This window comes from Filobasidium floriforme, assembly GCF_021052385.1.
Source record: "Filobasidium floriforme strain CBS 6241 chromosome Unknown HD553scaffold_4, whole genome shotgun sequence".
NCBI classification, from domain to species: Eukaryota; Fungi; Basidiomycota; class Tremellomycetes; order Filobasidiales; family Filobasidiaceae; genus Filobasidium; species Filobasidium floriforme.
In genome coordinates, this window is record NW_025763625.1 from 668,849 (window position 1) to 694,547 (window position 25,699).

Sequence of the window (25,699 nt, forward strand, 5' to 3'; positions counted from 1 at the left end):
GGTCGGAATTCGAAAGTCAGCTTGCTTGAGATCGATACGAGTGAGGTAAGGGGCATCACTCACACGGATGCTGGCTCCCTTCCAGGTCTGTATCGACCTGTAGCCTTCAGACCGATCGACGTCTGGTCGCTTCTGATCGCTCGAGGTATATCTTTTCGAAAGTCGAGGGTCTGCTCGCCTCTCACTTTCCGTTTGTCGAGGCGTAGGCGACGTGCAGACGAGAGATGCGCTCGGGGGTCCTACCGACGACGATAGCCTGGGTGAATGGCGTGATGATGGCCCCGACCGAGCGTATGGAATTGAGTGCTAGGGGAGAGGAGAGAGGGAGATGGGGGTTGCATGCGTCTGCCCGTGTGAGGAGCGGTGAGATCCGACAGGAGAAGAGAGCGAGAGCGAGTGGCCGAGTGTGAGTGAGAGAGAGACCAGAGAATCGGAGTCGGAAATGTTGAAACTCGGGGATGAGGACTTGCAAGGTCACCCACCGCCCCGGGTCTCGGAAGATACATGATCATCAGCTTCCGGTGAAAGGAATGCCGTACTTTTACATAAGTTTGTACGGCATCGGCTTTCGGTTTCGTCATCGCTGATCGTGATATCACGTGATGTCATGTCAAGACTGGGGGACATCATCATCATGCATCTACGAGTGCGAGTCATTGACTTGTGTGATGCTGAGAGACCATATAATTCATAGCTTTATACTCTCAAAACTCGAATCAGGATATCGCCTCAAAAACGAATACCTGGCTGTTCTTTGACACTCGTACGTCTTTCCCTTGCCCACAACGATAACGACGACCACCACGGACGGCGATCACGATGACCACCTCGACCCCGACCTCGACCACCACAACCTCCAAAGCTTATAGCATCACCTTTCCCACACCCTTTCATACCTCGCCTTACCGCTTCATCGTACAACACACCACCATCGGACCTAGTACTTCGCTGCTCTACGCCGGGTTGGGGACCGTTGCCGGCGAAGACGACGTCGATCACGAGGGGGATGAAGGGTCGAAGAAGGATGGAAACGGTAACGCTGATGCCTACCAAGCTGCGTTGAGGAATGCGGAAGGAGGACCGGATGATATGACGGTAGGGATCGAAGAGCCGTCGTCCTCCCCAGAGTACGGATCGAACATCAGGGTAGACTTAAGACCTGGGTCAAGACGTCTAGCATCCGACTGGGCATGTTCGTTTCCATCCCGTTCGGTGAGTGTTACTTTTCTGTCAGCGTCTCGATCCTTCCCTTTCTGCTTCGTCCCTTCTTTGCTGAACTGACATCACTGACCTTGGCTTTGGTGTCAATCCTGACCTGGTCACTCGACTGCTTGATAATTATACTGTCGTTGTCCCTCGCGCGCTCTGTAGTCAACGATCCCTAATACGTCGACTACCCTCCTTTCCATCTCGAATCCTGCCAACAACTCTTCTTCTTCTCAATCAGCCGGACCTGGACTCGGAGGGTCGGACACGGAAAGGGGAAAGAACATCGCCAATCGACTAGGTACGTTTGCTCAGTCTCGTCGAACGCGTCGGAACAGGATGTGTAGAGCTGAACACAAACCTTTCTCCTTCTCCCTCGCCGTCTTCTTCTTCTTCTTCGCTACCCCTGTCTTTATCCCTGTCCGTGATTCCCGGTACCTCATCCCTCTGTCCTGTCAAACGATTGTGTCCTCATCCTCATACTCGGACGTCGGATTCTGGGCCACTTTTATTAGCCCGCCGAACGTCCCGTCAAATCTTCCTCAACCTCAACCTCCCTCATCCGCTCCCCACAGACCTCTTTCCCGCCTCCATATCCTCTTCCGCATTCCCCGGATCATCAATATCGAGAACGGGCATGGGCATGGGGCCGAGCGCAGGGTCAGCGGGAGGAATGGGAGGAGATCCGGTAGAGGCCAAGCTGGTTTTGGCACTCGAAAAGGCGTTGGTACGGGTCTTGCAGGGTGATCTATAGCCTTCCATGCTGCGAGGTCGAAGTTACAGACGGAACCGATATCATTATTTCTCCGCGGACAAAAAACGCATTGAGGTCGGGACGGGGCAGCAAAGACCTGTCAAGACGCTCTCGACACCTCCGAGGCAGATCAGTCCACAGCTCCCTCGAAATCCAGGGTTTCTCATTCGACCACGGAAAACAGGAGCATCCATGCCTAAGTTACCTTGTACGAATGAGCTAAGAACAAACCGAACACAAGAGGTTCTGCCTGCATCGGAGGCCCTGTAAGGCGCATTTCCAGGAGTTTAGAAGTCTTCCAGTTGATCACACCTCTTCTCGCTGGCTGAGATGCAGCAGTAGCACATTGCCGTATAAGATTCCGAGCCATCTGAAAGGGTTCATACGTCTTGTGCACAGGCATACATTATATGAGATTCATGAACAACGAAACAAGACTAGACAACCTGTGCAAGATACGAGCAATCCTCCTCCTTAATCGAGAGAGAACAAGTGGACGAGCGCCCGACTGCAAGCCCTCCTTCCCCTGGCATCTTTGCCTGCGGTAGGGCTACATAGATCGTGCCCTACATTACCCTTGATGACCTGCCAGTCGACTCTTCCGGTCTCGCTCGTGATCTCTTCGGCAAGACTTCTCTGCCCCTCGGCCCAAGACTTCTCCTTTTCCATCTGTTCCCTGCTGCTGAGGATGATGGCTGGGGTGTCCGAGGGATACTTCGGAGGTTGTGCTTTAAGGAGATCGGTATACGACTGCGAATCGTGCGTGTGCGCCTGATACGTCTCGGCCAGGAGCGTACGTAGCATCTTTTCCGACAACTTTGCCGTCGATGGGGGAGGTCGTTTCGAAGCCAAGATTCGGGACAACGAAGGGTCGTACTGGGTGAAGAGCGAGTAGAATCGGTGCAAACCGAGAGGGGAAGCCAGCGAGGGCAACAAGTGATCCCACAATCGGTGAAGGCGAAGGGTCAAGAGGTTCCATCCGGGAGGGAAACGGAAGTAGGTCTGGGCGGTTTGCGCATCGATGTGGAGGATCGAGTGGACTTGCTTCTTGTGTCGAGAAGCAAAGACTCGAGTAACCATGCTATCGAGATGAAGCAGGTTCGATCAGCATACAGGCATATTGTTACGTTTGTGACGCCATCCAGTACTCACCCTCCGTAACCATCTCCGACCAAGATGTAAGGTCCCTTTTCACCGGCCTTTTCCAAAGCTTGTTGCAGGGAATCCGCGACCATGCCCAGCTCGACAGGTCCGGAATCCGAGAAACCATAACCGGGTCGATCCCAAACACAGACCCTGGCGACCTTTCGAGCCTTCTGCAGGCTCAAGATCCAGCTTCCAGGATAAGGCGAGACCTGGTTGATATCGGTCCCGTTATTGGGCGGAGTGGGCTGAGGGAAAGGGTTGTAAGGGTTCTTGACTCGAGCAGGTCGGACGTGGGCCAATGACCCGGGGACACCGGAAGGTGCCTCGTATATGATTGTCGGATAGTGGGTGTGGTTGTTTCGGGGCGCTTTGTGGTCCGAGGGGAAGGTGAAGGGGACCTGAAGATCCTCGCTCAGGTCGGCCATGGCGAAGGTAGGGTCCGATTCGTTGAGGTGAGGAGGCGCGTCCGTACACAGGAGATGTACGTTGAAGGACCATGGGTAGCCAGCAGGGTGGACCCTGATCAGCTTGCTCTCCTCGGACAACAGGGGCACGGTGTTGTCATAAGCCCGCAGACAAAGGTTGGCGATCAGCAGCTAGAAGCGAAAGAGGTGACGAACAAAGTTAGTTCTGATTCGTTACTTCTCGTCGGCCGACGCTTAAAACTTACGGTGACGACGGTGACACCAGCGAGACTCCCGATGAAACCCGACACGGCCTTCAGACCCCTAGCGAGTCCCTTCCAGAACCCATTCCCTTGCATGCCCACCAAAGCCTGAGCGATCTCTTCCTCGTGCTCCCGCTGAGCCGCCCTCCTCTCGGACGCGTTGACCCGACCACGACCCTCCTCGCCGTGTCGTTCGGCGAGGACCTGCATCAATCTTTTGCCCTCGGTATCCCTAGCTCGACGAACGGCCCACGAAGACAAGAGGGCGAGCAAATAGATCAAGGCAGTGACTCCGAGAGGAACAAACATGAGTGGGTAGTGTGCCGTTCGCAAGGGGGGCGAGATCATGGTCATGAGGAAGAGCACGGTAAGAAGCAGGAGAGAGAGGAGGTTGACGAGGAAGATGAGGTAGACGGGCGAGGCAAAGAAGAAGATGGTCTGGAACCCTGTCCATGCTCCTAGACCGGCGATCCAAACTTCGAGCATACCTGATCCTCGGTAGGGAAGTAGGGCGCTGGAAAAATCGTAGGCCGCGTTGAGAGAGAGGACGAGGACCATGGCCAACGAGGCGAACGTCGTGGCGAGAACGGAGAAGAAGAGGATCTGCATCGGTATCGACGTCAAGATGCGCTAGGAATGTGAATGACGGGTTTCAAAATCGATTTAGCCACGATGGCCACGTTGTGGGTTGTGATAATGGGACCCTGTACTTACCCTCTGCCCTTGCTGAACCTTGACAGCTTCTTGCTCGACCGTCGCGGGACGACGAGCGGCGCTGGTGGGTTTAGCGACCCTTCCGTGCTTGCTGTTGACATAGACCTTGGGGGCTGCAGAATTACGGGACGTCGTTCTCAAGAGGGACGTCCTCTCGTTGGCATCTGAAGGGTGATCCTCGACATTGTTGTCGTCCTGTACTTCGACGGTATGGATCGAAGCGGGGGGCGACGGTGTGACCGTACGTGCGGCCGGCATGTTTGATAAAGTGTCTAACGCTGGGATGAGCGGAGACGTATGGCACGGATTGTTACCCTGTCAGTAATAGTTGTGGGTGGGCTATGCGAATCACTCCATTCATATTGTTACATGGACGAACAAGAAGAATGGCAAGATAGCTGGTCGCTGGTCGAGGTAGAGTCCTGCCTGCCGAGCTACGCGATGACATCACCGACGACGGAAGCATATTCATCGATAATTGCTTCCGGTCGATCATCGTTCCGGCCTCTATCGTCGCAAAGATTCGAATGACCTCGATGATAACGATGTGTCTGGCCCGATGATGTCGCCCTTCGATATATACGTCTTACAGAGGTTCCACATCTTACTTGTACACGTGACATTCCTCAGATATGGCCTCCTGGTCCCTCAGTCCGTCTCGTCCTCCTCATGCACTCTAAGCCTCAACGACCCGATCCCAGAACGACTTCAACCACTTGGTCGAATCCTTCGGGGTCCTCGTCCATTCCCCATTCTTCCTGTCGACATGAACGGCCCCGAAAGCGGGGATATAACCTTCCTTCCATTCGAAATTGTCGATGAACGACCAGGCCATGTATCCGTCGCATCGCATCCCCTTGGAGATGGCTTCAGTGAGCGCTTTGAGGTATCCGCGGTAATAGTCGATCCGCTCGGTATCCTTCAAGAGCTCGGGGAGGGGTTTGAGGTGTTCGTTCTTGACGGCAAAGCCCTGTAATTCGGTTCGCATGTGATGAAAGGGGTCAGACGCGAAGGCTCAAGGATGGGGGCTCGGACAGGAGATGTCGGCTCACCTGCTCAGTCACGATCAGAGGGATGTCGTTGGGCAACATGTACTTCTCGTTGATATAAGCCAACAACTTTCCGAAACCCCAAGGTACTGTTCATACCGAAACCGAGACACCGCCAAAGAGAATCAGCTCCCAATTCCCCCTTGGTCTTCTCCACCACCCCAGACTCACCATCACACAGCCACTCCAAGTGCCCCTCGTTTCCGATATGAACGCCGTCCTTCTTCCTTACCGCACGGGTGTTTCCACCAAGATGGTCGTCAGGGTCGGATTCGCCGTTGGTATACAGGGTCGAGTACGAGTTCAGGCCGAAGCTGATGACGATGTCGAAATTGAATCAGTCATGTCGTCAGCGAGAGCAGCGTCGAATAGAGCGGAAGAATGCGAGTGAACCTACAATTCGGAACTGCCCTTGATCAACTTCCACTCGTCTTCCGTGAACTTGGGGGCCTTGTCCTCGATCGACTTGGGATAATGTCCAAGGTCTAGCAGAGGAGCAAGATCGAGGAGATCAGAATCGTCCCGAGAAGGCATGCACTGCAGGCACAGAGAGGGTCGCTTACAGATGGGGTCAGCGTACTGCAAAAAGATACGTTCCATTAGCTAGACGATCAAATCTAGACGGTTACGGGTGAATACACTCACCCATCCAAGGCTCTGGTCCATTCGTCGTTGAGCGGCTTGTTTGGCAGCGGGAGAATCGTCAATGGGCTCACACCAGTCGCAGTTCTATGTACAACCACACAGGTCAGTCGGCGAGTCCTTCTCAAGAACAGATTGTTGTTTCTTTCGCTATCATGACTGACCAGAGTGATCCCGATGATACCCTTTTGTTCGGGCTTGAACTCTCGACGGTAAATGTCCACCGTCTGCGCGTGAGCGAGAATCAAGTGATGCGCAATGCTGCGACATGGTACGTTCGACATCAGTCAAGCCTGAAGCCGCAACATACCACCAGTGCTCATCAGGCTCACGGGTAGAAGTCCTTCTCGTGGTCCCAATCAGGCTTCAAGCCCAAGCTCGAAAACATGACCACGCAGATAGGCTCATTGAGGGTGATCCAGTTCTTGACCCGGTCCCCAAACTCTTTGAAACAGAGTCGCACGTAGTTCTGAAAGTCGTCCAGGACGTTTCTCGAAGTCCATCCTCGGTAGCGTTTCTCGAGACCGGAAGGTAGGTCCCAATGGAAGAGGGTGACGAAGGGAGTAATACCGTGGGCCAAGAGAGCGTCGATGAGCTTGTTATAATAGGCGATCCCTGCCGGGTTGATGGGATCGTCCTTGCCGCCTGCAAGATCAGGAACGCGCGCGCCGCAAGGTCAGCCAGCGTTCGAAGCGAGCAAGCGATCACGACACCGCGACACTCACCTTGAGGGATCAATCTGCTCCAGCTGATACTGAAACGATAGGCGTTGACTCCAAGGCTCTTGAGCAAGGGAACATCGACGTCGGTCATGTAGTACGAGTTGCAAGCGTCGTCTCCGCTGCTACCGTCGGCGATCTGACCTGGGACTCGACACATGTCGTCCCAGACCGAGGGACCACGGCCGTCCTTGTCGTGAGCACCTTCGACCTGATAGGAAGCTGCGAAGGCCGTCAAATCAGCAAGGATATATGTAATAGAAAGCATGACAATATTCTGAATATCATGTCTTACCCGTAGCATATCCATGCAGAAAAGTCTTGGGAAGCAACCCGGCAGGAGGCTGCCATTCGGCAGATTGAGTTTGAGCCATTTCGCTGCGGGTATGAATTCTGTGTCTGATTGATCGTGTGGGACCTGATAATTGCGTACTTGCGTAGCTCTAGGTAGTCCAGCTCCGACGACATGGGGGGCCCTCGAAGGCACACCCATTGGTTATATAGGTTTCGGAACGGCGATGATGTGCTGATTCTCCGAGTAATGCTACTCTCTTCTGTTTACCGAAGAAACGCCGGGACTCGGTAGCTTGTTTTCCCCGAGCGATCAGGCGAGCGCAGCGATCACATGACCGCAAGAGGTGGCGGGCGGTCGAGATCAGCTAGCCAATTGGTCGCAGGATGCATCGCAGTCTGGGGCAAGAGACAATTTCTTGAGTGCGAACAAATGCTGGCGATAGAAATGAACGTGGATGCAGTGAACGTCGGTTCTGGCAAGAATTTCCCGGATGGACGACCTGCGAACTGCGCGATCTGCGGGATCTGTTTACGGCGTTCACGTCTGAATCGCGTGGAGTCCCGCTGGCCGTAATCACCTGTGCGCCGCGTCGAGGTGCCGCAGTTGAGAGGGTCGCTAAGGATGACCTTGCGACCCTCAGCTATCTACAAAGCACGTCCATGTGGTATACTAACGACTTCTGACCGATACAACTAAGACCTCCAAAACTCCTTGCGTTCCCGCCACTATTATCCGTCCAGGTCGTCCTCGAAACTAGCCCTCCTCCTCTCCTGCTGTGACTTCATGCCCCACCTCGAGTCCTGTCCGCCTCTCATTCCAAGCACCAACGATCCCTTGTTACCCATCAAAATCGGCGGACACTCGTTCCCGTGCATATCGAGCACCTGTATGATCCGGCGACCCGAACCGGGCCGACGAGCGCTCGCCATCCTGCTCGAGAATTTGCGCAAGAGACCGTTCACCCCAGCACCCAGGGCTGCAGGGCCCAAGTCGGGTCTGAGCCACGTGAAATCTTGGAACCGGATCACCTCGAGGTCGGGGAGGATGGTATTAATCATTCGGTCCGGCGGAGCTGCCGATAGCGATAACGATGATATCGCTGGCGGGCTAGAGAATGAGGTGCGACGTGCAACATCTGATCCTGATCCTAGGGAAGCGTCCGTGACGACGGCCCGGAAGATGGATTGGAACAGTCGATCGACCAATCCCTCGGGAGTGATCTCCCTAAGGTTTGCGTTCGTCGACCATTTCGCGATGGTCAGCTCTTTCAGGGGGTGTGGACCCATCAGCGAGCTCATATCGTTCGAACCAAACGTCTCTGGCGGCGGAGGACACGTCCTATCCAGGTAGGCGACTGAACGCAGATTGGGGCAGATTGATAGGATGTCCGGATGGGCTGGGATGCGGACGGGAGGCCAATCGATCGCCGTGTGAATCGTTAGAGACGTAAGCTTCGGTCCGTGCGCGACCATGAAAGGGTGCGTGAGATCATTGGCGAGCAGGTGATATGTATTGGTCTGCAACTCTACCAAAGCCGGTAGTTCGGAATCCTTGAGTGCTGCTAGGAGTAGCCCATTCCGGATCGCCGAGATGTGCAGCTTTCGTAGCCTCGGCAGCGAGAGCGTCGGTTGCGGCTTCGACAACATTCTCGCATCCAGACCTTCATCCTGAGCTCCAAGTCCGCAGATCTTGAGGGACTGAAGCTCTTTCATACCAGCCAATAGTTGTACGAGAGGATCAACCCCTTGCGCGTTGATCCGATGCGTCACCTCCAACCCATGTAATACCCTCAGCTGAGGAACACAAGGGCTCTCTTGAAGCGCTTCCAAGACGCTTCGAGGCAAAGTTCCACATCCTTCCGGAAGATAAAGCTCCTTCAGGTTGGGTAGCGAGGCGAAGAGCATCGTCAGGCAGGAGTAAAAGATCAACCTGGCTTGCGACCTATCCATCTCCGTACGTCCAGCCAGGACCTTGCGGAGATCCAGCACGGTGACGTATCGCCCTGGAGTAGAATATGGAGTGTTCTTGAGCGAGTCCCATCGGGATTCTCCGAGCTGGACGGATTCGGTAAACTGTCTGAGGGAATCGATGTCCTGTAGGGAGGGCGATAGGTACAAGGCTCGCTCGACCATGCACTGGGGACGACACATTGTCAACCTGTTAGACGCGATATTCAAACGTAAGGACATTCTCTCACCTTGGTAGTCTTGCTCAGAGACAAAAGCCCGAGCAAGAGTTCCTGGTTCGAGCCCGTCCTCGCATATGTTTGTGACGACTCTCGGCTGACGGGCGGTCGGGTCGCATTATCGTGCTTGACAGAGGGAACAGCTTCTTGGACCACTTCCATGGCCAGATGTTCTAGGATGGCTTCCAGAACCCTGTCCGGAAGAGCGAGGTCCTGCTCTACGGCTGGTGTCTGGAATCCTCCCTTTGAACCTCGACGGTATGGCTGTCTCGGGTTCTGCGTCGATACCGTTGGGGATATAGGTACGGTTGTCGATCTTGACGTGGTAGGCGACTTGAGAACGGGAGCATACAGGACCATGGTTACAGGACCATGGATACAAGCTACTGATTCCTGAATGATGGTCGATGCGATCTCTATTCGAATCCATTTCACTTCGGGTCGTCGATCGATGCAGCGGGGGGAGGAGGAACGGCTATGATGATGCTCATGGTCGTCGTCTAGTCTATGCTCTCGGCCCGATCCGGCCGAAAGATAAGATTACGTCGAAGCGAGGCCGTTTCGCACGCGAGGACGAGTTTCAGGTCACGCGGTGTCGACCTGGTAGCGACTATGACTTCGGCAGGCAATCCTCAAGACATTGTCTCTCGTGCTTGACCTGTTGTCGGTGGTGACATTTGTCGAATTCATACCATGTCAACCGAGGCGCCAAAGTCACTCACATTAACAATGAGGATCTCAAAGCATGATTTCGAGACTATATCTTCCTGACCCAGACCTGGAGGCGTTGGCTGAACAATGATTTGAGCAAGCTGTTGGCTGCTGAACAGCCAAGTCCAAGTGGTAGTTGACGGAATGAATTCAAAAGAGAACGCTTTGCAGAGAGGATATCCCAGTCACTATGCGTTGCGCGTCACCTTGCTTGGTGTCTGCAGCCATTTTCGTTTTTTTTTTCTTTTTCGCTTCTCGAAAATGTTGCTGACACAGAGGTATCAAACCGCGGGAATGAGACAATACCTAGCAGCCGCTTGGCGCAATTTGCAGGCACCAACAAGCTTTGAGGATTTTACAGTCCCCCTAACTGGAATTTGCTAACCCCCAAACAAAGGATGCTCACCATTTGTGACCGTTCAAATCTCAAAGTCCGCTCCTGGTCTTCGAGAGAAGCCAAACGAAGCCTTGTCTTTGACATCAGAAAAAGGTAGATAATCAGGAAACGATTCGATCAGGGCGGAACAATCCGATCGTCTTTCACAAATACTACCATACACTCAAGACGTTTGCTACATTGACCCCTCGATCTGCATACCCCTGACGATGAACCAGTTGACAGTCGAAGACATCCGAAAGCTTACCCCCGAACTGCACTCGTTCATGCTATAAGCATATCGAAAGCTCTTTGGACATCTCGACGATGACCCGGACGGTCCCAGCGATCTCAAAAACTTCAACGGCACTTACATGATACCAGGAGCAAGGTTCATCGTGCTCCGAGCTGCGGGAGAGATTGTCGGCATGGTCGGCTATCGACCGTTCGATCGGCGGTTCACGATTGACGACCATGTTCGGAGCGAGTTGAAGTTTCAGGACCGAAACGTTGTCGAGATTCTCAGGCTATTCGTCGAGGAAACACACCGATCCAAGGGACTCGCTTCCATGCTCATCGCAGAACTTGTCGACAGGGCCAAGGAGGATGCAGTCGACATCATGTACCTGCACACGCACACGTTTTTGACCGGTGCGAAAAACCTGTGGGAGAAGAACGGCTGGACTCTCATAGTGGCAGATGAAGAGCCGCCATGGAACACCATCCATATGTCGCGGGATGTACGCCTTCAGTAGGGTTGCAGGGAGAAGGTCAACCCTGCTTGAACGATCACACGGTGTGGAAATCAAGCCTCGCTGGAATGATACACAGGAATCTTTTGTATTTGACAAGCGCGCATAGTAGTATACAGAATGTGGACATGACTGATAACATCCTGATCTCACGATAGAGGTACTGACACACACATAATCTGGCACAGGCTTGGTCTGCTGGATTCCAAACCTTCAAACAGGCCTCATAGGGCTCACGCATAGACAAGCTGGGACTAGGTAGGGTCGCTCGCTTCTACCCATCCATATCTGCCAACTGCGGAGTCCAGCGCAGAGACAATGCCAGCAACAATGGTAATAAGCTACAAAAGAACAATAAACCCGTACAAGGCTCTAAAGGGAAAAGTAAATCCCTCGCCCATATATATAACAAGCGCAAAGAACGTGATGAGAACGAGACGTAAAGAGTGTTGTGTATGTAACGTCCTTTTTCCCGCGCAATCAGAGCGAGTGTCGCCACCTTACTTGTGCCCACCGTTCTTCTGATGAGCGGGATGGAACAGCGCCGCTCGAGTACCTTTCAACGCGCACCGCGTCATGAGATGTGCGGTCGAAGCGCGCGCTTGAACCCTCTCTTTTCGAAACATCCAAAGACGAGATCATAGTCCTCGAATTCGTACCCGATCCTGTCCTTCCTCACGTACGCGTCCCCCAACAAGCTCTTGGAAAACGCCGTCCAGGCTCGTCGGGTCGCCTCGGTCTCATGAGCCGGTTCGAGCACGCCCGAGTCGGCCAGGATCCCCGAGTCTGCCAGGGAGGACGATTCGCTCGGGTTGGAATAGGCGCCCGAGGCAGAGTTCAATAGTGCGTTTTCAGACTCGGCGGAGAGGAAGAGGGTGATGCTCAGTCTGCCCGGCTCGAAGATGTCGACGACGCGTCGAATGAGCGTCTTCAGATCGGGTCGGTGGGAACGCTTGCCGTTGGCAGCGAACCCTTCGTTCTTGAGAGGGAGCGGTACGTTGCATTCGAAGCTGGCGAAACTCCACCCTTCCTCCGGGGTCACGTGGATGGTCCAGTAACCTCCACCCTCGCGGTCGTCTCCCTCTGAACTCGGGTACCCGCTCCCGCTCCCGATGATCCCGTTGGCGCTGTAGCCACAAGGCTCGAACCCGAAGGAATCGATGATGCTCTCGTCCTTGTCGAAAAGCTTGTCAATTCCCAAATGCTGGGTGATCAAGGATCCGAGGTAATGTCCCGATCGGGCCGAGGGCGACGAGGAGGTAGCTGGGTCCGCTGAGGAGGATGAACCGGACGAGGTTGCGTTCCCGTAATTCATGTCGAGCTCAGGAGGGTGGAAGAAGGGAGCCCTGGCGTCGGGCGAGAGGTGGGTCATGAGGATCTCGAGCGTCTGGTCCTGATGCTCGTGCGAAGGTCGCTGAATGTTGATCTCCAGATCGCCGCGGGAACCGTCCTGCCGTGACCCATGTCCGTGTGCGTGCCCATTCGCCTGTACGCCGGCAGAGGTCGAAGAGGACGACCCGTTCGTGATTCCACGTTTGACGTCCTTGACCTCCTCGTCCGACGTGGTGCCCGATGGTGGGTTGATCAGGTACAACAGCCAGTGATCCCCGTTCATCGGCCCGACCGTGTAGGCGTTTCCTTGGTGGTCTGTTATCATCAGCAGCGTTGCGATTAGTCCATGTCAATCCCTACCTGGGCATTTCCTCTTCCTACCCAGGACTCACTGAACACCCCGTCCAAGAAATCCACCTCCTCCTTCCACCCGACATGCGGTCCGACCTGTCGTTCGGGGAAGAAGAACGACTTTCTCGAGTAAAAGCACCGGTGAACGTGTTCGAACCCGCAGTATTCCCTGGCGATCTCGATGATCCGGGTGAGACCTAGAAGGTTGATGGTGGTTCCGCAGGTTTTGAGGATGACGAGGTGAGGGGCGATGAAGAGGGATGATTCGCTATGGGCAGTAGCAGTGGTGTGGGGGAAAAGGTTAGCGGAGATGAACAGGAGGAGCTCTGTAGCGACTGTGCATATAGAGAGAGAAATCCCGTGCTCACCTCAACAAATAGGCGTCCAGTTCCTCCCCCTCGATGACACTCAACACCTGGCACTTGACGACCTTGAGCATATCCTCCCAGACCTCCCTCTTGACCTTTCTCAAGCCTTGCCAATCGCGCTCCTTGCCATCCTCCTGCTTCTTCTTGGGTCGATAGTCCAGTCCATTGCCCAGGTTGTGGGTGACTTGGGGGAGTTGGTTGGGAGCAGGGGCGAACCAGATCTCGAGCAGCTTTTCGGGGCCTTCGAAAGGGCCTGGAGAGGAATCGGCGAGCACGGCCGAGGTGGTCGTAGGTGCCGAGACGGGGGGTTGATGTTGCTCTTCGAAAGCGCTGAGGTCGGTCATGGTGATGTTTTGGTCGTCAATCTATTTGGTTGTCGATAGTTCTCACAGATCGAGGCAGTTGTGAGGAAATACGCTGCGTGATGTGCGAAAGATGATTCGGCCGCAGCAAGAGGTTGTGGTCGGACGAGCTCAACGACGCTCCGAGGTTGAACAGGCGCGTTTTTCCTCTATTTGTATGTGGAACGGAGATCTCGCTGTATAACGCCTCTCTTTCTATCTATCTCTTCAAGCCCAGGACATGACTGAATGATGGGGGTGACGATGACGGGGTATGGATGAGATGGTATGGCAAGAGCTAGGATGTCATCATCATCATCATCCCGCATCCACCCCACCTGAACCCTCGAAATTTGGGAATCGGGGGAAAAACGAGGGCAGGAAGAGGGGAGACGCGGATGAAACCAGCGCGGACATCCAAATTTAGGTGCGTATGTCCGCGTATCATCATCGTCGCGAGAGGGTCGACATCGGTCATGTTCATGAACATCTAAAGGTCACGACCTCTATCATCAACCACTCGACATCGTATCTAGAGGCACTAGCCCGTTCTTGCGATAGGTACGATAGTCTGACCTGCGGAGAGTTGCCAGGATGCCGACGTCATCCCAAGCTTCCTCGTCGACGCGAGCAGCAGCAGCTCCGGGCTCAGCGTTAGGTAGACCCGTACCTATTCACAGGGGTAGTAACAGTAAAGACCGGGTCGTCCCTTCCGCAAATTCGATATCAGCATCGGCAACGCCTGTAACACCATCGTCCACATCTTCGAAAGGTCCTGCAATAAATCCAACAGGACCGGGATCGTTCGTCGAGATGCCAGGGATGTCCTCGGACCCGTTCACACCTCGAGAGATCTCCTCGGCCGTCGAACAACTCCTCGACGAGCTAATCGGTCGACAACGTAGCGTCGTGAACGATCGGGAGAACCAACTGGTCGATCTGTACTTGATGGTCCGGACGTTGATACGTGGACAGGGTTTTGCTACGATGGAAGATGTTTTGGATGGGAATACGAATGGGACCATCGAGAGCGGGGAAAATGAAGCGGACCGGCGGACGAAGGTGAAGCAGCGGCTGGAGTTACAAGATCGGGAAGGACTGGGCATGTTCCTCCAGGAATACCTGATGAATGAAGGGTCAGTCCGGATCTCTTCCATGTTTTTAATTCGGGTGTGTTGGCAGATAGCTCATGATGGTCTCGACATAGCTCGGAACCAGCGCATATTAGATTACCGGACTTGTCGCATTATGACCTCAAGTCGCTCTACCCTGCTCCTGCTCCCATACCCGAGCCTGCAATCGTGCCCGAGTCCGGTCCTCAAACCGTCGATCCGGCTGAGGCGCAGCAACAACCTATGGACGTCGATACCGAACCCGAGACCAACCGAACGACTACATCCGTTACCCCTCTTCCTATGCCCACGCCGACGACGCTACCTCGTCCGCCCTCGTTAGGTCCTCAGAAGAAGGACAAAGACAAGAAGAAGGAAACAGCGGAAGATGTCGCCGATTCGAAACAGGTCCAAGATCTGTTAGAGGATGACCCTGGGAAAGTTGAACGGCCGATGAAGGTGGATAGTGGGATCGTCGTTCCCATCCCCGATTTCAGTGTCCCGGTGGTCTACGAGAAACAATTCATATACACTCCACGGATTGTCCAGAGCTTGTTCTCCAGAAAAGACGCTGGTGCCGGCGATTCCGACGTGACAGTCCCCGTATCACCGTTGGACGAAGGGAGAGCCAAACCGTGGATCGGAGCCGATCGAAATTTGACCCTCTATGAACCGCCTTTCCACCCTTTACTCTTCCCACCCGCTGGGACCGGGTTCAACGTCCCAGAGACGGACGATTCGGTCAACCCGACCATCTCGCCCTTTGGGATACCCCTATCAGAGAGTTTGCCGAGGATCCCTTCCGCGGAAGAAGCTGCGCAACAGAGGAGCAGACGGTTGGACGAGCTGGTCCCCCTGGAAAGCGCTTATGCGGGGACATTGCATCCGCTCCCGAGTGGGGTGGTAAATAGTTTGGGAAAGCGAGGGCATCGGCATCACCACCACCACCACAGACGGGATCGAAGACGGTCCAGCGTGGGCGGTGCAGGGGAGCCGGCAACAGCGCCAACGGGAGCGGCCGGTGGTGTGCAACCCACGACCAGTAGCGCTAATGCTCAGACGGTCAAGGTCGCTTCGAGCGTGATGATCCCCGGTACATCCGCCTACGCCCTTCCTCCTGCCTATGCGACCAACCGAAAGATGGGTGCCATGTCGTTTGACCAGATACAAGCACAGAATGAGGAACTCTCTCATCAACGCGCTGGCCAGGGCAAGGACCGCGAGGAAGTCGACCTCGTCGAGCTCGGCGTCGGCTTCACGGTCAACCCGGTCGCCAGGATGATCAAGCGGAACAACAAGTGCATGATGTCCCGGGATTGGAAGACGGTCTGGAGAGAGATCCAATTCACCCGAGCGCTCGAACGGGTTGAACAGCTTAAAGACGAGGGGGCTTGGAGTTTCAGGCAGATGAAAAAGTTTAGAGGACCGCCCTTGTCCGGAGGGAAGAGTCATTGGGATTGGCTGTTGGACGAGATGAGATGGATGCAGGCGGATTTCAAAGAGGAGAGGAGATGGAAGATTGTCCTTGCGCAAGAGATGGCGCAAGAGGTACGACGGTGGCACAAGGCGAGCGACGTCGATCGGGCGAGGATGATGGTTGGTGGTAGAGGGTGGGGTCAGAAGCGTTATCACAATGGACGGCGGGGTGGCAGTGGGGACGGCATGGACGTCGACGAGGACGCAGACGGTGCACAGCGGATCGGGCAGGCGAACGAAGCGGAGGGCGCTGACGAGGTGCTGGAAGGTATCTTGGAAAGGGATCGTGACGTCGAGGTCGCCAAGGAGCATATTCAAGAGGCAGGCAAGGCGGAGCAACCCGTCGAGAAACCCAAGGAGGAGGCGGACGATGATGCCGAGGGCGAAGAAGATGGTGATGGTGAGCCAGATGAGGATGCCGAAGGAGAAAAGGACGAGGAAGATGAAGATGCCGCCGGTGAGGTCGATGACGAGATGGCGTTCCCTGGCACAGAGGATGTGGTGATGAGTGAGTTCGGTGAGGGCATCGAGCAGCGTTTACATGGCATGGAAGTTAACACAGGGACGTCGTCAACCTTGCAGCTGAAGGCGTTGATCCTGCCGTCGGGGACCGAGCGCAGTCGGCCTTGAGGAATAGCGCACTTGGACCCGCAGCGTTCGGCCAGAACGACACCTTGATGGCAGAGCAGGATCCGCCGAACCCGATCGATGACCGGGAAGTCTTTGTGGCGGCTGCTCCTGCTGTTCGGAAACCTCTCCTCGATATCGATCCTTCTGCCGTCGTGGTGGACATCAAGTCGCTCATCAGCCAACAGGCAGCAGCCAAGAACGTCGCCGTACCCGAAGACGTCATCCTGGCGGATCTCTTCCCGGATCTCAGTGTCTACACTGGCCCGGTCATGAACGAGAACAAGGTGGAAAAGCGATCCGATGAGAGTGCAGGCCGTCTCACCCATACGACCAGGCTCATGGATATCAGGCCGGTCATTGTCAGCTCGATCCAGCCTTCGCTTACCAGGCGCCCTGACGGGAAATGGCAGCACATTGACCAGGGCTTCCTGCACGAGCCTGAAGACGATCTGGAAGAGTTTCGGTTTGATCCTGCCGCTTACCCAGCTCGTAAGTCGATGTCGCTGGGATTATGGCCGGTCTGCTTATTGACTGACTCTTTCTGTTTGCTCTTCCAGCCATTTTCGAGGGCAAAAAGGCCAGACCCATCGTCGACGTCTCTCAAAACCGAGCCCCTGAACAGCCTCGGAACGCTGCCATTCGCAGCGCCACCGTTCTTTGGGACGAGCAGGACGACGACATGCTCTTGCGACTCATTCGCGACTATGCCTGGAATTGGCGGCTCATCGCAGACTTGTTCAATTCCGCTCGAGGTACCATCTCGACTGACAAGCGGAGTGCTTGGGACTGCTACCATCGATGGGACCAAAAGTGGGGACCGACATCCAAAGCCACCGCAGCAGCCAATGCCACAGCTCAGGGTGAACCGGTCCTCACGCCGGCTCAGCAGGAGTTTCAGCAAGCACGAGCTCAAGCTCAAGCCATTGCGATTGCCAATCATGCTCAATCAGGTGGCACAGGCCCACCACCTGTACCTGTGCTGCCGCCAGCTACCATGACGACACCTTTGGCAGCACCAGCAGTCCCAGGCGCGGTTCCGAACACGACTCCCATACCGACTTCTGCTGTGCCGGCTTCTGCGGTAGCGACGTCGGTGACGGCCGGAGACGAGAGTGTCGATTTGAGCGGGGTGACTTCACCCGGAGCTGCCAGGAGAGAAGCCAAGCTGCAAAGGGAAGCTCGATATCAAGGGTCCAAGCGAAAGGTCAGGAACAACACCATGCGCGATGCGATTCGGAGGTCACAGAAGAGGCGAGAGATCAACCGAAAGAACAACAGTGAGTTTCAAGGGATGACCGGGGTGTTTTATCGCCACTAACACCGAGTTACGCCGCTCTTCGCAGTCCGCGAGACTATCGACGGGCAGCAAGTTGTCAACGTACACGAGAGTCATAGCGGTTTCTTGCCTCAGCGAGGTGTGCCGGTTCCGACGCCACAGGAGTTGAGCCAGTTGCAGTACGAGCGCGTCCTTGCCGAGCACGAAAAGTCTCGCATGACTTCGCGTTTGGCCGAACAAAGACAGCAGCAGCTCGTACAACAGCAACGTATGCATCAAGCTCAGATGCAGCAACAGCAGCAGCAACAACAAGCACAGCAACAGGCTCAAGCTCAAGTTCAAGTTCAGGCTCAAGCTCAACAACAGCAGGGTCAACCTCAGAACCAGCACCAACAACAGAATCAGCAGAATCAGCAGCAACATCAGCAACATCAACAGCAGCAGCAACAACAAGCTAGATCGTCGCAAACGCCACAATCTCAGTCGAACGGACCTTCTCCCGCGCCTCGACTTACTGCTCCCGCTCCTGTCGGCGCAGCTGGCCATCAACCTCCGACTCCAGGTGCTGCTCAGCAGATAGCGATGCAACAGACGCAAATGGTCACTCAGGCGTTGCAGGTGGCTGCTCAGCAACAGCTGCAGCAACAGCAGGGCTCGAACGGCAATGGCGGGCAGGCGAACTCCACCGGACAGGTCCCGATGCCCGGGCAGATCCCGAACCCGGTCGGCGGACCTGCAGGTCAGGGTCAGCAACAACCGAGAGCACAGATCACAGGACCAAACGTGATCACATTGTCGAACGGTTCGCGATTGACGGTGCCCCCGCAGGGATCTCCCAATATGCAACGTCTTCAGAACCATCTCAACCAACAGAGGACCACTGGTGTACTGGCCGGCTCTCCTGCGAACACGCACCCCGTACAAGGACAACCGCAAGGGCAACCCCAAGGTTCTCCTCATATGCCACCCACACCTCAACCAGGCGGATCGAGACCTGCCTCGCGCACGAGCCAGACCAGCGGACCCAACCAGGCCGGCCAAGGTAACCCTACAGGACCCGCACGACCCGGTCAGAATCGGCCCACCGGTGGACCTGGTAATCCGACGGGAATCCCACCTGTTCCTAGGCAGATCATGGCCATGGGCAAGAACCCTATCCCCGCCTCGCCAGACTTTATCAACAAGTTGTTGGCCAAGGCTGGACTGCAGAGTCTGGCTAATATACCTCTGATCCCGCCCCCGGAGGGACAACAATGGACTAAAGATCAGGTCACTCAGCTACAAGTCGAGTATCTACACGTAAGTCGTACGGAAGGCGAATACGAAAACGCACGATTGAAGTTGACATCCCTTCTGCCTTGCTCACAGAACCTCGCCATGGCGCAGACGGCCAAGGCGGCAGAAGACGCCGCCAGAGCTCGAGCGGCGCAGCAGGGAGGTCGTCCGGGAACCCCAGGGTCTGGTCCAGGCAGTGCTGCGGGGAATAGTTCAACGGGAGCCAATACGCCAACCTATGGAAATCCGAACAACGGGGTTGGGGGCGGGAGCGCCCACAACGGTAACAGCAACAATCATAACGCTGGCGGTTCCAATACCTTTACGAATACCAATTCCAATACCCGCAACAATCCTGCTACGAACAACAGTGGAACCGCTAACAACACCAGTGGACCGCCATCCACCGCCTCGATTCCCGTTCCCAATCAGACGGGCAACGTAGCCGCGCCCAGCAAGCCCGTGACGCAGATCAACCCAACCCAGACTACCGGGAATGCTAACCAAGCACCTGGGCCGAAGAACGCTGGCAATGCCAAGGCTGGCAGCAGTAATAACAGCAACAATGCGGCGGTTGGCGAATCGACGTCCACCTCGAAACAGCACGCGACCGCAACACCGACCGCCACGCCAAAGCCCAAGACAACATCGACAACGTCGACATCGACATGAGAGAGACAGACACAATATACTCGTCATCTGGCATCGAAGCGTTGTATTCTGTCGAAATTATAGATCGTTGTAACAACCACTGTAGCTGTATAGCTGAGAGTCTGATTGCATCGTGTATACTGCGCTCTCATCGGGCATATTCCGGGTTGACGACCGTGTGACGCCATTTCCCCTCGGGATCGTTTGATCGCTTGCGGCGAATTCGACATCGAGAGAGAGTGGGGTACGGCGTGGAGCATCCAGAGAGTACGAAGTTCTCTCTCTCCAGGCCAACAGGCAGTCCTCACAGGCGCTCACGGCTTATATAGCACACTTACCAGGGTTTCGTCGTTGCGCAGCGACACAAAGACGAACCAACTTGGAATTCGCAGCTCATCGTCTCGGTACCCCCGCGCATAGAGAGCCAAGCCCACGTTCCCGCTCTCCCTTCGACTTGAAAGGAAGGGAGATCCCCATCGGTCGCCATTCTCTCATACCACACGGGCTGCTAACTGCTGGACATCCTAGGCAGCATCTCGCAGCAGGAACTCCACTCGGAACATTCCCAATCTCCGCAACTCTATCTATCTTTAGACAAGATCTCGTCGACATCAATAACAACCCATCGGCAGTCGGCTCGTAATCTAATCTTTCGCACTCGACGGGTTTCAGCCTTTTGATCGGGACCCTACTCGGTCTCTCCGTGGATCCGTGATCAGCAGGATAGAGGTTGAAAGGAGAGCAGTCGAGAGCCCTTCCCAGCAAAGGCTCGGACCCACCTACCCCTATATCGATACTTAGAGGGAAGCATCCCCCATTCCGCCATGTTTGACGGTGAACGACCCCTTCTAGATTCAGACTCTATCGACGAGTTTTCTGGCAACATGGCTTCCATCCGTGTCCTCCCTATGCAACGAGATGTCTCTACTGCTCACCACAAACGGAACAGCAAAGGAGAGTTTACCGGCAGGTTTCACAACCCGTGGCCATCATGGAGAGGTCTCTCCTTGAAAGACGCCTACGAATCGTACATGGACGGAGCGACCCTGAAACCGCCCCCCGAGGCAGGGGAGAACGAGTCGCCTGAAAAGAACGGGAGGATGGTCAAGGTCCGAAGGCCGGAATGGGAGCAGAAGCCGCAGAATGGTGAAGAGCTCGAAAAGAGTCGGGCGAAAGTGTGTTGGTTGGGCCATGCGGGGACGTTTGTTCAACTTCCTTGGCCCGATCGCGAGGGTGCCAAGGGGGTCAGGGAGAATGAAGGGGTAGGAATTTTGTTCGATCCGATCTTCTCCAAGAGGTGAGGACGTCGAGGGCGTTCGAGATGGAGACTCGGCGAGCTGACCCGGCTTTCGTCACTATAGATGTTCGCCTGTACAGTGGTTTGGTCCGGCAAGAAACCTGCCTCCTCCATGCAGAGTAGCAGAATTGCCCCGAATTCACATCTGTCTGATCTCACATGATCATTGTGAGCGTCGACTCTTGCTATTTCACCGAGGTACAATGTGCTGATATCAAGCCGAACCCCATCTGCATATCAGATGACCATCTCGACTACAACACGATCATGGAGTTATATCGTACCAACTCGGAACACATCCACTTCTTTGTTCCTCTGGGTGAGTCTTCTGATATCTTGCGGTCGACGACAGTGCTGGCAGCTGACCACAGGGACACTGTCTTGCAGGTGTCAAAAAGTGGTTCATCTCGTGCAAGATCCCGGCACACCAAGTCGTCGAGCTCGACTGGCATCAAGAAGCCTTGGTCAAGATCCCCCGAAGCGTATCCTCCTACTCGGACAATGGTTATCCTCCACGAGCGAGCATGGCCACAGAGTCTGATGACGAGGCGGCACCCTTGACCGGCGGGGCTGGTGATGGTGATCATTACGACGATCAGCATTTCGGCAAGTATGCCAATGGGGCAGCCTTGACGCTCAAGGTCATCTGTACGCCTGCACAACATCGGTCCGGAAGAGGGATCTTCGACCACTTTAGCAGTCTTTGGTCCAGCTGGGTGGTCGGCGTGGTAAATCGCGGAGACAACGAAGACGATCCGTTCGAAGACGAGGCGTTGGAAGATCGGGATTCGGAAAGGAGGTTCAGGCCTGAGGATGGCTTCAGAATGTATTTCGCTGGGTGAGTTCCGGGTCAGAGGTTTACAATCTGGTCATACACCGTGAGGACTGCTGGCTGATTGTCACGTTCAACTCTTGTAGTGACACTGGATTCCGATACGCCGGCGCACCCAAGCAGGAGTCGCACTTGGCAATGTGTCCGGCGTTCCAAGGTGTGTATATTATTAGTGAGGCCGCTATTATACCCGCTGACAAGCCTTCCCCCGCCTTTGACCACATCAGAGATCGCCGACCGATACGGACCCATGGACTTTTGCTGTCTTCCCATCTCTACGGGATCCTCCCTCTCCTTTCTCCGAAGCATCCTGGGCATCTCGTTGAACCATTACAAGTTGACTTCGACGCAACACTTGAACTCGTGGGATGCTATTCAGATCAGCAAGGTCATGGGTAGCAAGGCCTCGTTGGCTGTGCATCATAGCACGTTTTCGCCTGAAGATGAGAGTCGCGGGAATCTCGTGAGTCTGGGCCGCCGGTCTGCCCGTTTTCCTCTTCTGCTATATACATTACGAGATCGCTGATTCCCGTGATCTTACTGCAGTGGGAGTTCCGACGCACGACCGAGTCTGAAAACGTCTCGACCGAATGGGGCGAACGCGGCTGTTTCAAGGTCTCTGACGTCGGCGAAGTCCTGTACCTGTGAGACCGCCCTATCACCTCTTCTTATCCCTCTCTCCTGCTCCTCTCCTGCGTTTCTGTGTGTGGCTATCTGTACTAGGGCGTTTGGCTTGAATTGGGATGGTCTTGAGAAGCGTATCTTCAGGGTAAACACGAATCACTCGTTGTACGGTACAAGGCTGTTCAAGCCTGATCATGATTATACCCATCCTCTAACTTCTACGGAACTGCGAGCTATATTATCTGAGACCTTACAGTCAAGGCGACGTATCTGCGCAGTTGTCGTGTGCAGTGGCGATGCTAAAGCAGCAACGTGTGCGTCGTTTCGGGGGAAGGAAGGAGATATGCCATTATCGACGAAGCCGTGCGTAGCCTGATCGCTCTGACTAACAGTGATGTGGTTCGAACGGACTTCGCATCCTCGCGTATCCTCGCGCTGATCATGGAGGAATCGCGGCTAGATCGCCTCGAAACGGGCCCTTTGAAACGCAGTCGAACGGTTCGAACGTCGGGACCGGATGGATGGTTGCCGAAACCGACCACCTGACAAATAAATGCAGAGGTGGATACGGGTGACAACCTGCGCGCGATCTCCATGTCTCCCCCTTTCGATCGAGCGGTGACGGTCCGCACGATCGCCGAATCGCCAAGCCTCCGGCCTTTTGTTGGGCACCGGAAGCGACGTCAATTGTATTTTACGTCAAGGGCTTTATCGACGTTGTAAGCTGGTCATTCGCGCTGTCGATTTAACGATTCTACATAACAGTTTAAATTCTCGGTAAATCGAGTTAAATTGGCTTACGTAAGCGCGCGACGAACGGACTTAGGTGAATCGTCGACTACTTGCACTATAGACATCGTAAACATCGATCAACATCGACGAACCTATGTATCACCTCCTTTAGACTCTCAGATCACTCGTAAACTCTACTATCAGTGCTATATAGATCCTACAACCTTCCCGTAGACTTATTACTAGTCAAACCCACGAAAATGGCTCAATACAACCTCGAAATGAACGACCTCGACCAGCTCATTGCTGGGTTCTTCGATCACGAGAACCAGCTCGATCAGGCTAGCCTGCAGGCTTCCAATCCTTCCCTGAACCTCCCTGCGTCCTGGGAGATGCAGTTAGACGGTGCGGAGTACCTCGCTCCGGCTTCAGGAGGCACATTCGTCCCTCCGGGGTTCATCGTCCCTTCAGTGAGTCTTGGCCCGGCTGCACCGAGCCAGCAAATCGACCCGGTGCTTCTCGAGGAGGCTCAAAGGCCTGCTACCGCTCCCAGTAAACGGGGAAGGGGTAAAGGCAAAGCTCCAGCGAAGAATCCCGCTGCTGCACCCAAGGAGAAGCGTCCTCCCGCCCCCCGCAAGAAAATCGACAGGGGTCCTTTCGCTCGACCTACCGAGGTGTCGTATTCGGCTGAGACGCTTACTCAAGAGGCTCAGACCCAGATCAACGATCACCTAAGGGCTGCCACCACCACCAGGTCGTATGCCGGTCATGTCAAGGCCGCTAAGGCCTGGCTTGAGAAATATCAGCAAAATCGATCGATCAACGACCCTGACCTCGGTGATGCGTTCGACGTCCTATCCGATCGCTCTGCCACCGCTATCAGGCTTCACTGGGCTTCTAGGATCAAGGAAGTAGCCTTTCCGACGATCGAGGGCTCCCGATCAGGCTTACGAGCCTACTTCCGGGAGAAGTTCCCCGATCAGTCTTACGTGAGTGAAACTTTGTTCACCTTCACTGAACGACTTCGTGCTTACGATCTGATACGTATCTCCAGGTTGAGGAGTTCCGCTTCCTCAATGGCCGTTGGGAAGGCAATCCTGTCTACTACGGTCTTAATCAAGACCTTTATACTGCATACAAACGAGATCATCTACGATCGAAGACTCCGAAGCAGGTTAGTGAACGTCGGTGATCCTGCACTTGACAGTTTCCAATACTGACACCTCCTCGAGGACTCCCTCCTTCGTTCTTATAGTCTTCGCCCTTGCTGCTTCCTGCCCTCACCTACCTCATGCAATACATCGACGCTCAGCTGGCTGAAGAGAGGGACCCCCAGACCTATGCCGAGTTGATGTTCGCGTCGGCGTATGTTACGGCGGAAGTCGCTAATGGGCGATAGGTCCTAAGTCGTAAGGCGTAGGGTGCTTAAGGTCGATCGCAGGTAGTCGGGAGAATGTCGCAAGTTCGCTTAGATGAAGCGGGTTCGGGTGCGCGATACGAATCCAGAGATGTATGGATAAGGAAGGTGATCACTCGGTGTAAGGTACCGGATTCGGTCTAAGGTAAAACGATGAAGCGTAGATACTTAGCGACGTCCTTGAGTTGTAACCTCTCCGCAACACGTCTTGAAGATGTTGTAACAAGTCAGGTAGGCGTGTATTGAATGTGATATCGGAACTTGACCTCTAACTATTACAGAGCGTCCTCTAACGAATTCGGTCAAGTTCCTCTAGCTATTCATACGGAGACGAGTACGGAGACGAGGCTGGCGAACACTGAAAAGACCCAAGAGAAAAGAATGGCGAGAGATGGCGAAAACTGGAAGAACGAGATGGCGAACAGACGAATCCTGTCGAGAGCAGCCGGATTCGGTAGAGGAGGCGAGTTTGAGTTCTCATTTGTCCCTAGGTACGTCGAGTAAGGTTGTCGAGGTCCTGAGTAGAGTGTCGTGTACCTCGAGGTCCCTGTACCTGTTTGTGATATGTGTCGGGAAGGTTTGTTGTTTCGGTGAATGGTGAAGGCGAATGGTAGGGGCGACCGAATCTGCTCCGAGGGAATCGGATTCGCCTCGTCGAGCCGGACTTAGGTGTATGCTGATGTCCGTAGATCGAGCCTGTGTGTCGGTAGTCGACTCACGTGATGATCCCGTAACAGTATATCCCCCTCCGGAATGGCGCGCCCCGAGC

General features: G+C 54.8%; 9 protein-coding genes across 9 annotated transcripts; 5 read left to right on the forward strand and 4 right to left on the reverse strand.

The window, feature by feature from the left end:
• The first annotated feature begins 681 nt into the window (after window positions 1-681).
• HD553DRAFT_306503 (uncharacterized protein) lies at window positions 682-2,389 on the forward strand. Its single transcript, XM_046179283.1, has 3 exons — window positions 682-1,212; window positions 1,372-1,507; window positions 1,722-2,389. Exons 1-3 carry the CDS (start codon window positions 820-822, stop codon window positions 1,958-1,960), a joined length of 768 nt encoding a protein of 255 aa, XP_046038868.1. The 5' UTR covers window positions 682-819; the 3' UTR covers window positions 1,961-2,389.
• On the reverse strand, window positions 2,390-4,822 carry HD553DRAFT_348318 (uncharacterized protein). Its single transcript, XM_046183369.1, has 4 exons — window positions 4,488-4,822; window positions 3,777-4,403; window positions 3,113-3,702; window positions 2,390-3,041 (listed from the first exon to the last, which is right to left on the reverse strand). Exons 1-4 carry the CDS (start codon window positions 4,743-4,745, stop codon window positions 2,435-2,437), a joined length of 2,082 nt encoding a protein of 693 aa, XP_046038869.1. The 5' UTR covers window positions 4,746-4,822; the 3' UTR covers window positions 2,390-2,434.
• Window positions 4,823-4,875: 53 nt separating this feature from the next.
• Window positions 4,876-7,586, reverse strand: HD553DRAFT_177472 (beta-glucosidase 1A). The gene is made up of 10 exons (XM_046176934.1): window positions 7,193-7,586; window positions 6,904-7,119; window positions 6,511-6,823; window positions 6,343-6,439; window positions 6,182-6,265; window positions 6,100-6,115; window positions 5,934-6,021; window positions 5,708-5,850; window positions 5,540-5,625; window positions 4,876-5,457 (listed from the first exon to the last, which is right to left on the reverse strand). The coding sequence occupies exons 1-10, from the start codon at window positions 7,269-7,271 to the stop codon at window positions 5,164-5,166; spliced, it is 1,416 nt and encodes a 471-aa protein (XP_046038870.1). The 5' UTR covers window positions 7,272-7,586; the 3' UTR covers window positions 4,876-5,163.
• Window positions 7,587-7,663: 77 nt separating this feature from the next.
• HD553DRAFT_306508 (uncharacterized protein) lies at window positions 7,664-9,773 on the reverse strand. The gene is made up of 2 exons (XM_046179284.1): window positions 9,390-9,773; window positions 7,664-9,327 (listed from the first exon to the last, which is right to left on the reverse strand). Exons 1-2 carry the CDS (start codon window positions 9,735-9,737, stop codon window positions 7,921-7,923), a joined length of 1,755 nt encoding a protein of 584 aa, XP_046038871.1. The 5' UTR covers window positions 9,738-9,773; the 3' UTR covers window positions 7,664-7,920.
• A 1,038-nt stretch (window positions 9,774-10,811) lies between these two features.
• Window positions 10,812-11,219, forward strand: HD553DRAFT_268507 (acyl-CoA N-acyltransferase; the record flags this gene model as incomplete). Its single annotated transcript, XM_046177583.1, has 1 exon — window positions 10,812-11,219. A coding segment is annotated over one exon (408 nt), but the record flags the coding sequence as incomplete, so codon positions are not given.
• Window positions 11,220-11,454: 235 nt separating this feature from the next.
• On the reverse strand, window positions 11,455-13,910 carry HD553DRAFT_306510 (putative Adenosylmethionine decarboxylase). The gene is made up of 3 exons (XM_046179285.1): window positions 13,268-13,910; window positions 12,941-13,167; window positions 11,455-12,863 (listed from the first exon to the last, which is right to left on the reverse strand). Exons 1-3 carry the CDS (start codon window positions 13,609-13,611, stop codon window positions 11,791-11,793), a joined length of 1,644 nt encoding a protein of 547 aa, XP_046038873.1. The 5' UTR covers window positions 13,612-13,910; the 3' UTR covers window positions 11,455-11,790.
• A 1,783-nt stretch (window positions 13,911-15,693) lies between these two features.
• Window positions 15,694-20,286, forward strand: HD553DRAFT_306514 (uncharacterized protein). The gene is made up of 5 exons (XM_046179286.1): window positions 15,694-16,704; window positions 16,779-17,315; window positions 17,384-18,103; window positions 18,170-19,401; window positions 19,471-20,286. Exons 1-5 carry the CDS (start codon window positions 15,804-15,806, stop codon window positions 20,047-20,049), a joined length of 3,969 nt encoding a protein of 1,322 aa, XP_046038874.1. The 5' UTR covers window positions 15,694-15,803; the 3' UTR covers window positions 20,050-20,286.
• A 476-nt stretch (window positions 20,287-20,762) lies between these two features.
• Window positions 20,763-23,043, forward strand: HD553DRAFT_177519 (beta-lactamase superfamily domain-containing protein). The gene is made up of 7 exons (XM_046176935.1): window positions 20,763-21,325; window positions 21,390-21,493; window positions 21,567-21,644; window positions 21,713-22,163; window positions 22,244-22,314; window positions 22,385-22,620; window positions 22,704-23,043. Exons 1-7 carry the CDS (start codon window positions 20,853-20,855, stop codon window positions 22,803-22,805), a joined length of 1,515 nt encoding a protein of 504 aa, XP_046038875.1. The 5' UTR covers window positions 20,763-20,852; the 3' UTR covers window positions 22,806-23,043.
• Window positions 23,044-23,773: 730 nt separating this feature from the next.
• On the forward strand, window positions 23,774-24,912 carry HD553DRAFT_339821 (uncharacterized protein; the record flags this gene model as incomplete). Its single annotated transcript, XM_046182475.1, has 3 exons — window positions 23,774-24,502; window positions 24,568-24,687; window positions 24,769-24,912. 3 exons carry the CDS (start codon window positions 23,774-23,776, stop codon window positions 24,910-24,912), a joined length of 993 nt encoding a protein of 330 aa, XP_046038876.1.
• Between the last annotated feature and the right edge of the window lie 787 nt (window positions 24,913-25,699).

Coding starts and splice junctions, on each gene's coding strand:
- HD553DRAFT_306503 (XM_046179283.1), top strand. CDS start 820: ATGACCACCTCGACCCCGACCTCGACCACCACAACCTCCAAAGCTTAT. Junction 1,213..1,371: donor GTTCGTTTCCATCCCGTTCG/GTGAGTGTTACT, acceptor CGCGCTCTGTAG/TCAACGATCCCTAATACGTC. Junction 1,508..1,721: donor GAACATCGCCAATCGACTAG/GTACGTTTGCTC, acceptor CACTTTTATTAG/CCCGCCGAACGTCCCGTCAA.
- HD553DRAFT_306508 (XM_046179284.1), bottom strand. CDS start 9,737: ATGGTCCTGTATGCTCCCGTTCTCAAGTCGCCTACCACGTCAAGATCG. Junction 9,328..9,389: donor CTCTGAGCAAGACTACCAAG/GTGAGAGAATGT, acceptor TGTCGTCCCCAG/TGCATGGTCGAGCGAGCCTT.
- HD553DRAFT_177519 (XM_046176935.1), top strand. CDS start 20,853: ATGTTTGACGGTGAACGACCCCTTCTAGATTCAGACTCTATCGACGAG. Junction 21,326..21,389: donor GATCCGATCTTCTCCAAGAG/GTGAGGACGTCG, acceptor TCGTCACTATAG/ATGTTCGCCTGTACAGTGGT. Junction 22,621..22,703: donor ATGAGAGTCGCGGGAATCTC/GTGAGTCTGGGC, acceptor ATCTTACTGCAG/TGGGAGTTCCGACGCACGAC.
- HD553DRAFT_348318 (XM_046183369.1), bottom strand. CDS start 4,745: ATGCCGGCCGCACGTACGGTCACACCGTCGCCCCCCGCTTCGATCCAT. Junction 4,404..4,487: donor AGGTTCAGCAAGGGCAGAGG/GTAAGTACAGGG, acceptor TCACATTCCTAG/CGCATCTTGACGTCGATACC. Junction 3,703..3,776: donor CTGGTGTCACCGTCGTCACC/GTAAGTTTTAAG, acceptor TTTCGCTTCTAG/CTGCTGATCGCCAACCTTTG.
- HD553DRAFT_306514 (XM_046179286.1), top strand. CDS start 15,804: ATGATCCCCGGTACATCCGCCTACGCCCTTCCTCCTGCCTATGCGACC. Junction 16,705..16,778: donor CACAGAGGATGTGGTGATGA/GTGAGTTCGGTG, acceptor TCAACCTTGCAG/CTGAAGGCGTTGATCCTGCC. Junction 19,402..19,470: donor TACAAGTCGAGTATCTACAC/GTAAGTCGTACG, acceptor CCTTGCTCACAG/AACCTCGCCATGGCGCAGAC.
- HD553DRAFT_177472 (XM_046176934.1), bottom strand. CDS start 7,271: ATGGCTCAAACTCAATCTGCCGAATGGCAGCCTCCTGCCGGGTTGCTT. Junction 5,626..5,707: donor CTTGGAGTGGCTGTGTGATG/GTGAGTCTGGGG, acceptor CGGTATGAACAG/TACCTTGGGGTTTCGGAAAG. Junction 5,458..5,539: donor CTCTGATCGTGACTGAGCAG/GTGAGCCGACAT, acceptor ACCGAATTACAG/GGCTTTGCCGTCAAGAACGA.
- HD553DRAFT_306510 (XM_046179285.1), bottom strand. CDS start 13,611: ATGACCGACCTCAGCGCTTTCGAAGAGCAACATCAACCCCCCGTCTCG. Junction 13,168..13,267: donor CTGGACGCCTATTTGTTGAG/GTGAGCACGGGA, acceptor TACTGCCCATAG/CGAATCATCCCTCTTCATCG. Junction 12,864..12,940: donor TTTCTTGGACGGGGTGTTCA/GTGAGTCCTGGG, acceptor TGATGATAACAG/ACCACCAAGGAAACGCCTAC.